This window comes from Scyliorhinus canicula, chromosome 2 (genome assembly GCF_902713615.1).
Source record: "Scyliorhinus canicula chromosome 2, sScyCan1.1, whole genome shotgun sequence".
Lineage (NCBI taxonomy): Eukaryota > Metazoa > Chordata > Chondrichthyes > Carcharhiniformes > Scyliorhinidae > Scyliorhinus > Scyliorhinus canicula.
The window spans coordinates 163,884,642-163,896,810 of NC_052147.1; the positions used below are offsets into that span (position 1 = coordinate 163,884,642).

At 45.7% G+C, this 12,169-nt stretch overlaps 1 protein-coding gene across 6 annotated transcripts in view; it reads left to right on the forward strand.

The window, feature by feature from the left end:
- The window catches only part of mlphb (melanophilin b), a 206,751-nt gene extending 196,375 nt beyond the window's left edge, over nucleotides 1–10,376 (forward strand). For all 6 annotated transcript variants that reach the window (XM_038788445.1, XM_038788469.1, XM_038788464.1 and 3 more), the window contains 2 exons: nucleotides 2,013–2,110; nucleotides 4,998–10,376. In XM_038788445.1, coding sequence (XP_038644373.1) covers nucleotides 2,013–2,110; nucleotides 4,998–5,024 — 125 coding nt within the window. In that variant the 3' untranslated portion in view covers nucleotides 5,025–10,376. The remainder of the gene's footprint in view (nucleotides 1–2,012; nucleotides 2,111–4,997) is intronic.
- The last annotated feature ends 1,793 nt before the right edge of the window (nucleotides 10,377–12,169 follow it).

Sequence of the window (12,169 nt, forward strand, 5' to 3'; positions counted from 1 at the left end):
TAACCATCAAACTTGAAATTCATCAGCAGTACCATCACTAAATCTCCCCACCATTAACATCCTGGGGGTTACCATTGACCAGAAATGTAACTGAACTAGCCATAAAAATACTATTAACTACAAGAGCAGGTCAGAGTCTCAGAATCCTGTGGTGAGTAACTCATCTCCTGACTCCCCAAAGCTTGTCCATCATCTACAAGGTACAAGTCAGGAATGTGACGCGAATGCTCCCCTCTTGAGAATGCAACTCCCAGGCAACACTTGTGAAGCTCAACACCATCCAGGACAAAGCAGCCCACCTCTTTCACCAACCCAAACATTTACTCCCACGACCACCGATACACAGTTTCAGGACAGTGTCCCACATGGAGATACATACCAGGTGGAGTTGAGACCACAACCTACCAACCAGGATGTCACAAATGGTTTGAGGGCCCAAGTTGCCTGTTCCAGCCCCTAGGTCCTATGTTCCCATTTTCCTATACACAAGTTGCGCTGCGGCAACTCACATAGCCTTCTTCAACAGTGCCTTCCAAACCTGCGACCTCTGCTACTTAGACAAACAAGGACAGCAATCCTTGAGAATACCCTGACCTGCACATTTCCCTCCAAGTGAGATGCAATCCTGCCTTAGAACTCTATTACCATTCTTTTACTGTCACTGGGTCACTTTTTGAATCTCTCTCCCTAATAGCACTGTGGGTGCACCTACACCAAGTTGACTTCAGTGGTTTAAGAAAGCAGTTCATCACCTCCTTCTCGAGGGTAATTAGGGATGGGCCAGCAAAGCACACATCCCATAAAATAATTTTTAAAAATTGATCCAGTGACAGTAAAAAGGGACCGCAATATATGTCCGAGTTAGGATAGTATGTGACTTGGAGAAGGAACTTCAAGGGGTTGCACTTGACTTAGTTCAGATCACTGCCTTAGGAGTTCATAGAGCTCTACAGTGCATGGTTTTGAGTTGGTAAAATAATCAAGGGAAAAGAATAAGTGCAGAATCAGACAATTCGCCATCTGAGGGAAATTTAATAAATGGGGGTGTGAGAAAATAGAGGGGTCCACATACTACTGCCCTGCAAGTAAAAAATAAACATCAAGATTGCCATATTTGTCCAGGCTGTGATGTCATTCAGATTCCCTTTTAAAAGTTAAGGTTAAAAGGTATTGTAACTGCAATACACATCTATGTGTTGCAGAAACAATTACACAGAATGTATGGCACACAAAGGCAGCACGGTAGCATTGTGGTTAGCACAATTGCTTCACAGCTCCAGGGTCCCAGGTTCGATTCCCGGCTTGGGTCACTGTCTGTGCGGAGTATGCACATTCTCCCCGTGTCTGCATGGGTTTCCTCCGGGTGCTCCAGTTTCCTCTCACAGTCCAAAGATGTGCAGGTTAGGTGGATTGGCCATGCTAAATTGCCCTTAGTGTCCAAAATTGCCCTTAGTGTTGGGTGGGGTTGCTGGGTTATGGGGATAGGGTGGAGGTGTGGGCTTGGGTGGGGTGCTTTTTTCGGGGACCGGTGTGGACTCGATGGGCGAGTGGCCTCCTTCTGCACTGTAAATTCTATGATTCAATCCAGTGCTGGTGTTATGCTCCACATAAGCTTCCTTCATCTCTCTGTGACTTTGCATATCCTTGTATTCCTTGCTCCATTATGTAGCTATCCACCTGCCTCTTACGTTGATTTATATTATTTGCCTTTAGTACTTCATATTGTTCAGGAAGTTCCAATTTTTCACCACACCACACAGGTAAAGAAGTTTTCCCTGAGTTGCTTATTGAACTTATTAGTGCTTACCCGATATTGATGATCCTTGTTTTGGACCCTGCCACAAGTGGGAACACTTTCTCTAAATTCATCCCTTCAAACCTCTAATTTAGTGATCTGTTCTAGCCTTAGCCTTCTCTTTAATGGAGAAATCAGCCTACATGGTTTTTCATTATTTTTAAAGCTATGAAAAATATAAATATGTATTTTAATAATTAATATTCCTTTTCTACAGCTATCAAGAATGATACAGTTGATCGAAATTCACAGAATAGAGGATCACTTACCCAACGGAATCCAAGTAAAAGGGGACGGGTCGACCGTGTTTTTGGGGTACGCTAAGGCTTCATCTTTTGGGATGGTCCTGGTGCAATGAAACACAATACTACTTAGAATAAAACCTGGAACCTTTGTGGCTTGCTTCCCCTTTACCTAGCCATCAATAGAATGCAGCGTTGTATGTTTCCAAGCCTCCATCTGGAGCCTGTTCAGCTCACAGATGTTACCACAGCTCGAATTCAGGTCTCTCAGATGTCGCGATCTGGATCTCATCCTTGCTGTGAGAGATCCAGATTAACATACTTAATGGATCATTTAAATATGTCTGCGCCCGATTCTCCTGAAGACCACGAACTACCACCCACAACTGGGGGACCTCGCTATTGTGCCATTTTGCACTGGTCCACACAAATGTGGACTAAACATAATGGCACTTTGTGGGGGGCATGGGGGGCACTCCCAAGCAATGTAAGGTACCCGGTGGTCGTGCTCTGGGCAGGGTAGTATCCTGGCACTCCAGCTGGTGCCCAGGGATCTTGGCAGTGCCAGTCTGGCATTTTGGTAGTGCCACGTTGGCACTGACAGACTAGCAGGGACACTGCCAGGCTGGCAGTACCAAGGTGCCCAGGTGCTAGATTGCCCGTGCTAGGGATCGGGCCCCGGGTGCCCTGCGGTTTAGAGGTTAGGTGAAGGCAGCACAGTGGCACAGTGATTAGCACTGGGACTACGGAGTTGAGGACCCGGGTTCGAATCCTGGCCCTGGGTCACTATCCGTGTGGAGTTTGCACATTCTCACCGTGTCTGTAAGGGTTTCACCCCCACAACCTAAAGATGTGCAGAGTAAGTGGATTGGCCAGACTAAATTGCCCCTTAATTGGGAAAAAAATAATTGGGTACTCTAAATTTTTTTTAAAAGGTTAGGTGAGGGGGGGGCTTGAGGACCTCCTCGGAGGTAAGTTGGGACATTGGGGGCGGGGGGGTCCGGAGGCCATGGTGGGGTGTTCAAGGGGGGCTGAGAAATTGGTGCTTGTCAGTACAGGAAATGAGGTATGTGCAGCCTTAGCGGGATGTTCCTCGCCGAGGCCACAAAATAATGATAAAGTCTCGTTTGATAGCCAGGGTCGTTCTTGGCGCTGCAGGTGCCAAGAAAGACCCCGCTATACACGGCATAACAGGAATCTTATTGTGCATTAAATCGAGCCCACTGTCTTTTAATTCTGAACCCGGTTTGTGGGGAGCCTGCCAAGCCTCATTTAGTATGCCACTGTTCTTATTTACTTACTGACCTATGCCTCTGCTTTCCTGGAGGCTGAAGCAAATCTGGAAAATGGAAACTCCTGCAGTGGGAGGGAGACTGCCTCTATGTATCAGATGGGGACAATGGTAAGAGGTGTCCATCTGCCTGTGCACATATGTGGGGTGAAAGGGAAATGAATCCAACTGTACACTTTGGATGGAGGTCATCTATTTCTGAGAGAGAAAGAGAGAGGGCGATAGTTTGTTTCTCAAGCTAGAAAGGTAAAACCTTAAAAAGTAACTTGAAGCTGTTTGTGAGTTATATATAGTAGAGCTATTGATAAAACATCTGTGGGCATAATTTTGGTGAAAATTTAATAGTTGAGGAACAACACACATTTTTTAATTTTCTTCTAAAAGCTCTTACATTTTTAAATAGTACATTGAACTCTTTTATATATTTGCTATTTGGCACAATAATTTGAGGAAGCATTAATAGGTTTCATGGCCAAATCTGCAGCCCTCTCTAATTCGTAAACTTCCACATATCTCTGTTCCAGCTAAGGCAGGGGTGGGCAAACTTTTCCGTGCAAGGGCCACATTCAGAAATTCACAATTTTAAAGGGCCGCATAGTATATTAAGTAAAATAATTAATATTTAAAATAGCCAAAATAAAAGGTTTTTAAAGAAAAAAAAGCAATTAATTTTTATTAATTAATATTTTAAAGTAGAAACTTCACATGAAACACATGTTGTGCAGAGCAATGGTCACCCTACTCAAGTCAACGTATCCACCCTATACCAGTAACCCAACAGCCCCCCCATTAACCTTAAAATTAAAAACATGCGGCCCGCGGGCCATAGTTTGCCCACCCCTGAGCTAAGGTATCAGAGTCTTTTAAAAACATTATCCATATCCGATATTGTTATTGCATCCCTGAGATCATGCACACAGTTCTTATCAATCTATATGCAGGTTATGGGAAGGTACTCACTTCCCTCAGTCGGGGCAAAGATTCAGCCATCGGCCTGGCCCTTCAAATGGTGGCCTGACAAAGGAGTTGGTGAAAGTTTGGGAGAATTATGTCATCTGAAATCAGCTGTCCTGTTATTTGTACTTTTGGAGCAGCATGGTAGCATAGTGGTTAGCACAACTGCTTCACAGCTCCAGGGTCCCAGGTTCAATTCCCGGCTTGGGTCGCTGTCTGTGCGCAGTCTGCACGTTCTCCCCGTGTGTGCGTGGGTTTCCTCCGGGTGCTCCAGTTTCCTCCCACAGTCCAAAGATGTGCAGTACTGTGAAAAGCCACTAGTCGCCACATTCCGGCACCTGTTCAGGGAGGCCGGTACGGGAATTGAACCCGTGCTGCTGGCCTTATTCTGCTTTACAAGCCAGTTGTTTAGCCCACTGTGGTAAACCAGCCCCTTAAAGAGAAATTCCTTACAGCTCAGTTTCTTAGTGGGCGGTACATGGTGGATTGGCCATGCTAAATTGCCCTTAGTGTCCAAAATTGCCCTTAGTGTTGGTTGGGATTACTGGGTTCTGGGGATAGAGTGGAGGTGTGGGCTTGGGTAGGGTGCTCTTTCCAAGAGCTGGTGCAGACTCGATGGGCCGAATGGCCTCCTTCTGCACTGTAAATTCTATGAAATCTATTACTGTTCTCCCTGATTGTTCACATTTTACTTGTTTGTTTGTTTGCTAAACAGAAACCAGTCATGTCTATGCGACCTTAAAGAGAAAAGTCATCAACTGGAGCTATGTGCTGCCGCATTAGAAAAGCCTGCGTTACCCAGAATCGGAATAAAAAAATCTACATTTCAAAGAGCAATCAACTTGTTAAATGATACATCATACAAAACAGTGTGTGTGTTAAATGTTTATTTTATGCAGAGTTATGTACAATCGATCCTGTGTAGTAATGGATTTATGCAGAGTTACGTACAATTGATCCTTTGAGTAATGGATGTCCCCTGCATTGAAATATATGCTTGCGCATTCTACCATATTGCATCAACTCTAATGCTTTTTACATTTGTGATATTTTGATACAGCAATGTTTTGCATGTTACCGCTTTTTAATAGTTTTGTGACAAATTAGGTGGCAAGTCCAAATCCCTCCAGAACTCAGTTGCTAAATGTACTGTCCATAGAAACTGAGCTGTAAGGAATTTCTCTTTAAGGGGCTGGTTTAGCACAGTGGGCTAAACAACTGGCCTGTAAAGCAGAATAAGGCCAGCAGCACGGGTTCAATTCCTGTACCGGCCTCCCTGAACAGGTGCCGGAATGTGGCGACTAGCGGCTTTTCACAGTAACTTCATTGAAGCTTACTTGTGACAATAAGCGATTTTCATTTTCATTTTTCATTTCATTCTCAGGCTCATTCCTGGTTTACATGAAATAAATGATGGTTGGGGGTACAATGATACTTTTGCCATCATTAACTTGGCTATTGCAGAAGAAAATAAGTCAGGATTTTCAATCAGTCACCAGTTCTGTTACTTTAGATTGGAAAATTGGGCATGTTACTCTGTTATTTAAGAAAGGTGACAGTGGGATATCAGGGAATTTTAGAGCAGTTCACTGAACATACCCCCATCCTGCTTCTCTCACCCCAACTTCCTGATTTTCCTGCTTCCTGATAATCAGGAAATGCAGCCGGCCCAGCCAAAGCACACCACTGATAAAGAAGCTCTATCACTTGAGTTGACAATTGCACCCACCAGCTCAGGTACTGGCACTGCGTGAACTTTAGAGGCTAGGAGAAAGACAGGACTTGCACACAGTAAGTTCTGGGCATGAGGAAGCTGTAGCAAGGCCAGAGGGACGCATAGCTTGTGCAGCAGCTCACTATAACGTTAGGTCGCAGACAGGTTCTACTTCAGGGGACTCAGATAGGAAATCTGATGGGGCAGCACACAGAAAAATGCCGATGAACATGTGCAATGAGATGCCTGGTGCACTGGCAGGCCTATTAGACAGCCTCCATGTACTGTCAAAAAGCAGTTAGGTTTAAAGGAGGAGCTTAGTTTGAAAAATGGTAGAGGACATGGCATAGAGCTTGGAACACGTTCTTCCAGTCCTGAAATGGTAAACAACTTCAAAACAACACTTGCTGACTCAGCCATGATACAGTGTCTGGTGGTAACTGACTCAACTTCCACTGCATCAGTAGAACCCACCCAATGTCTCAGTGTTGCAGTGGAAGCCCAGATGGAGGATAGGAACTTGCTGCCATGCAGGCTCGGACTGCTGCCATCATGGCTGTGGATCTCAGTGCTTAAAAGGACACACAGGCGCTAGTGGCAGTCCATGAATCTGCACTGCGACAGATTACTGTACAGCCATGTCTGTCTAGCCAATAGCTTTTGAACTGGTAAATCTATGTGCCCTTTCATTCTTTTTCTCTCTTAGAGCCTTCTTAGAGCCTTCAGCACCTTCCTGGTGCAATGATGGACAGTATGCTAGAAGATGTTTGCTATTTCACCCACTACCACTTGGAATGATCCAGTCATGTAGAAGTTTAATGCGGGAGTAACCTTTTCATCACTAGCAGTGCTGCCGTTCTCCTTACCTGAGCCTGCAAGTCATCTTAAAGAAAGTGGAAGTTCTGCCACATCTTCTTGTAGAATCTGAGTCCGCTCACACAATGCTCCTGAGTGAAATGGAGATAGGAGAAGTGTTCTTTGAAAACCTGCGGTGGGTAGGACTTCCTGTGTAGAGGTGTCTTCCTCCCTCTTTGCAGAGCTTATCCTCTCTGCAGCCTCTATTCTATTTGTTGGTGGTGTGGCTGATCCAGCCTCCATACCTCTTGCAAACTTGGGGCGGATTTTAATTCAGCCAGTTGGAGGTGGAAATACAGTGGCTAGGCTGACTGAATTATCGGGAAAGAACACAGGTCAGTTTGGTTCTGTGAGCAATACCTCTGATGAGTCGGAGATGGAAAATGCGCATCTCAACCACTTGAAGCGGAATATCAAGTGGGTTCATTAATGAGCGACTTAATACCAATCATCCTTGAGGCCACCGGAATGTAGCGATGAAATGGGAATTGCATGGCTGTCCCATCCCTCCCGAAGGCTGCACAGCCTAAATTTTATCACATTTGCCAGGAGCCGACCAGGGCAGGAACCTCCTTATCTGAAATTCTGTGCCTGATTAAGGGGCCTGGCAATGTGATGGGCCAAGGCCAATGAAAGCCGTCTCCCTACCATGCCTCTGACCCCCTTTCCCAACAATGGCTTCCCCAGGACCTCTTTACTGCTCTTTACACATCCTTGTTCAGGGCAACAATGATGTAGAACACAACTGACAGCAGTCACTGCTTTTGGCTGCCCTCTGATTAGCTGGCAGTTCCTGGGGGCAGAAATTCTGCCTCTGGGGTCCTAAATTCCAGAAAAGGCATGACACTGGTCAATGACGCGCCTGATGGGCACTTGATTTCATCAGGCCTCCCCCACAACAGGAGTCCTTGGTATTCACAGGTAGCCAAATCATCTAATGGTTTCACCAACCCACTAACAGGCTTCCAAAACAAATCACAGCATGTCTAAAATCTTTGCCAGGGAGAAATAAATACCTGCAAGTTGAAGATCTGGCCCTCTAAGTAGTATTAGTGGAGCGGCAGGGTGGGGGGATGACCCTCATGCAGCTGAACTCATTTTGAGTTGAGAATGATTCACATGCATGTTCCCTGGACTAGCATGGAAGAAGTTTCAGAAATGGTTGAGTGCCATTTTGATCTGACCACTCCTGACCAAACATAATATGGCCAAGCTAGCACCCTTCCCATCAGGGAGCATGCCTGAAACAGCTTGAAGCATGGCAGCAATACAGAATCAAATTTCACAGTCTGCAATCATAGATTCATTTAATACCCACAGTGCAGAAGGAGGCCATTCAGCCCATCGAGTCGGCACCGACCCTCTGAAAGAACATTCTACTTAGACCCACTATCCCCATATACTTGCAACACCATCTAACGCTTGGACATTGAGGGGCAATTTAACATGGTCAATCCACCTAACCTACACATCTTTGGATTGTGGGAGGAAATTGGAGCACCCGAGGAAACCCACGTGGACACGGGGAGAACGTGCAAACTCCATACAGATAGTCACCCAAGGTCAGAATCCAACCTGGGTCCCTGGCGCTGTCAGGCAGCTGTGCGAACAACTGTGCCACCCATGGATAGTGTCCGAATATCATGAAATATTCAGCTAATTCAAGAGCACTGAAATAAATTTGTAAAAGTTAGCTCATGGCTGACAAGCTAATTAAATATTTTGATGATGCGATGAGTGGACAGGGGAAGATCAACGTGATGTTATGACTTCCTGAAGTTATATGATAAAGTCCTTCATAAGTGATGGTTAGTTAAAGCTGGACTTGAAGACAAATTATTGACCTGGTTTGGAAATTGGCTCAGCAGCACTGCACTAATAGGCAGGATGTGACTAATGGCGTCCAGCAAGGAGTTTGGCCTCAACTTTTCATTGTATTTATTAACAACTTAGGTAATGTGATAGAAATCCACATGTCCACATCTGCTTGATTCCTCTGTAGTGGGGGAAGTGAGTTGAAATGTCCCTGAATATTTCAGTTACAGAAAGCTTTAGATGCAGAGCCAAAGTGGTCAATGAAAATATTAAAGTGTACATTTTAATTTCGAACAATTGCCTGCTGTTGGGCTGAGGAACGCTTTCCAATTGTAGAACTTGTAGTTAAACTTGAGCCTGTGATCCCTTAGAGGAAAAAGCATATTGCTCATCAAATCCAACCTCCTCCCTCCGCAGCCCAGTAAACAGTGCAATCTTGCAGACCTTTCCTCACTCTTTTATTGTATTATCTCCTGGAAGAAGCCAAAAACACTCCAGTTAATTTGGGGAAAGCACCGAAAATTCATCTCTGTTCCCCAGGACAATCAAGGGAACCCCAAAGAGACCATGTTGCTCCTGACTCCTAAATATAACTAACTAGTAAGTCACCATCACTAGAAATGACTTCTTCTCTAAGATACATGCCAGGTTCTTGTCACAAGTTTGTAACAGCTCTAGCTCAACAACTCGTGACAGTTAATTTCAGAGAGTGATAATTCTCCAGTTAATTTCAGAAAGTGATAATTCTCCATAAAAGGAATATTTCCTGGCATCCAACCGAATGTAGAACCTGTAGATTTTATAGTCCGGAGATGTTTCAAATATTCATTCAAACTGGCTACATAACAAGTAAATTTTCAATGTGGAACTAATTCCAAAGTTATGATCTGCTGGATGTTGCAGCTTGGGCAAGGAATAAAATTTCGAACTGGACTGTCCCGACTCTTTACCTTTTTAAAGTTTCAGTCATGTTCCCTCTGGGTGTATGTTTCTCCTAAGTAAGTAATTCTCCCAGCTTGTCTTCCTAACTCAAAGCTTTTCATTTTGGACTCTTGTTCTTGATTCCCTATCAAGAGAGCCTAATATTTTATTTGCTTTTCCTATAACTAATTAATACAGTTTATACAGCTTTAACGAGTGAGCAACTATTATTCTAGGATTCCTTATTACCACAACATGATATGAAAGCTCCTAACTATGATATCCACCACCCGCTGGCCCAATTACCTCATTTATTCAATGTATTTAAGAATCACTAAGTCCTGTGCACAATCTTGTACTATCCTTGAATTTAAGAATGGTTCCTCTATCTCATTAATGAAATCATGGGGAATAGTTAACCCAGGAGTGAGCACTGCAGAATTTATTCATAAGTAATATCCTTACTCTGCTTCTTTAAGCACTCCCACATTTAATATAATCAGAGATGCAGAGTAAAGTTGCCCCTTCTCTATCCAATACTATGTTTTAATCTCAAATTCAGAAATCCATACCCTGCTGTGATGCTTTGACTTGCTATGGCATAAGTCATCCTTGTAACTTATCTGAGTACGGTTTTCAATTGCTGTTGAATTAATGGCATAGAAAAGTCAAATAAATATGCGAAGGTGATTGGATATTTTGTTCAGATGTAGTCATTATATGCACTGGAATGACTACCAACATGTTTTATTAATTACATTGATTAAATTCCACACATATTGTTACTGAAGCAGATCTATGACAATTAGTATGTGCTATCACGTATCACGTCATCAGAGATCATTCAGCTGAAAAAGAAACCTCCACCTGAAGAGGTTTATTGTCATGATGGTAAAATGTATTCTTTCACCGTCACTCAGATTCTGTCTCTCACTGGCTCACTCTGTCATCACTCACTGTATCCACATTGCTGACGCGCTTTCACTCTCTCTCTCTCTCACTCATTAACATTCACATCTTTCTTGCATTTGTATGATTGTTCAGTAACACCCTCTCCCTCATTCATTATTCTGCACATGGCTCACAGGGACTGCAGCCTGTTCTGCCATTCACAGACATGCCAACTCTTGTCAATTCAACACGCCTTCTGAGCCCCAATCATAATATCACACTGGGACTTTCAAATCTCAAGGTATTTTGTAAGCAGAGCCAACATTGTGTGAGAAGAGCAATGACAGGCAGATGGATGAAAGTGTGATCGGCAGGCAGGGATGGAGGGAGTGTAAGACTGTGGGGAGGAGCCAGGAATCACGGTCAGCAAGATGCTGTGAAAAGTGGCCAGATTGTTCAGGCGGAAGGCCCGTACCAGCCTCCCCGAACAGGCACTGGAATGTGGCGACTATGGGCTTTTCACTGTAACTTAATTTGAAGCCTACTTGTGACAATAAGCAGTTTTTTTTTTTCTGTTTCATCAAAATAATGGAAAGTAGCAAAATCATTCTCCCTCACCAGAGCCACCACACATCCCTGGACATAAGCAAGGTTGTGGCAGCCTAGACCCCAGGGCTCTTCACAGATATTGTTTACAGAAGATTATAGATTAAGTCACCCCCCCCCCACCCCCCCACCCCCCCCACCCCCCCCACCCCACCCCCCCCACCCCCCCCCACCCCCCCCCACCCACCCACCCCCCCACCCCTCCACCCCCACCCCCCCCCCCATATAACCCAATGAGCCTGGTCCACCAATCAGTACAATCTTGCTGACCATCGGCTTCAACTCCACTTTCCTGCCTACTCCCATATACATTCATTTCCAGAGAGATTAGGGCCGGGATTCTCCAAAATCCCGGCCAGGTGTTGTCGCTGGTGTAAACGCCAGAGTGTTTCACGGCGGCGTCAACGGACCTCTTAGCCCAGTTATTCAGTGGGCCACAGGGGGCCAGCATGGCACCGGAGTGCTACGCGTTGCTCTGGCGCTGGAGTGCTGCACACTGCTCTGGCGCCGATAGGCCACCCTACACTGTCGGTGCGGGTCCGCGCATGCATGTGGTGGCATTTTCTGCGCCAGCGCCGCGCAACATGGTGGAGCCACACAGCGGGCCGCATGGAAGGAGGTAGGCCCCCTTCAGATCGCGCACGCATGCCGATTGGTAGCCCCTGATCGCGGGTCTGGCCGTCGTAGAAGCCCCCCCCCCCAGGAGTCTGATTCTCTCCCCCCCCCCCCCCCCACACCAGGACGGCCAACGCGACCGTGGGTCCGAGCTCCCACTGGGTGGTACCAGGTTGGAACCACGCCAGTGGAACATGGCAGGAACTCGGCCGGTAGATCGCGGAGAATAGCCACGAGGGCCGTTTTCAACAGCCTCCGACCGGCGCCCTTTCGACCGCGCACGCACGACTGCCACCGATTCTCCAGTCGCCGGAGAATTGAGTCCCGGCATTAGAGCGGTGTGGCGGGAATTTCCGGCGTGACTGCCAATTCTCCGACCAGGCGTCAGCTCGGAGAATCCCGGCCCAGAATCTGTCTATCTCACCCTTAAATATATTCAACAATTCAAAGCCCTCTGGGGTAAGGAATTC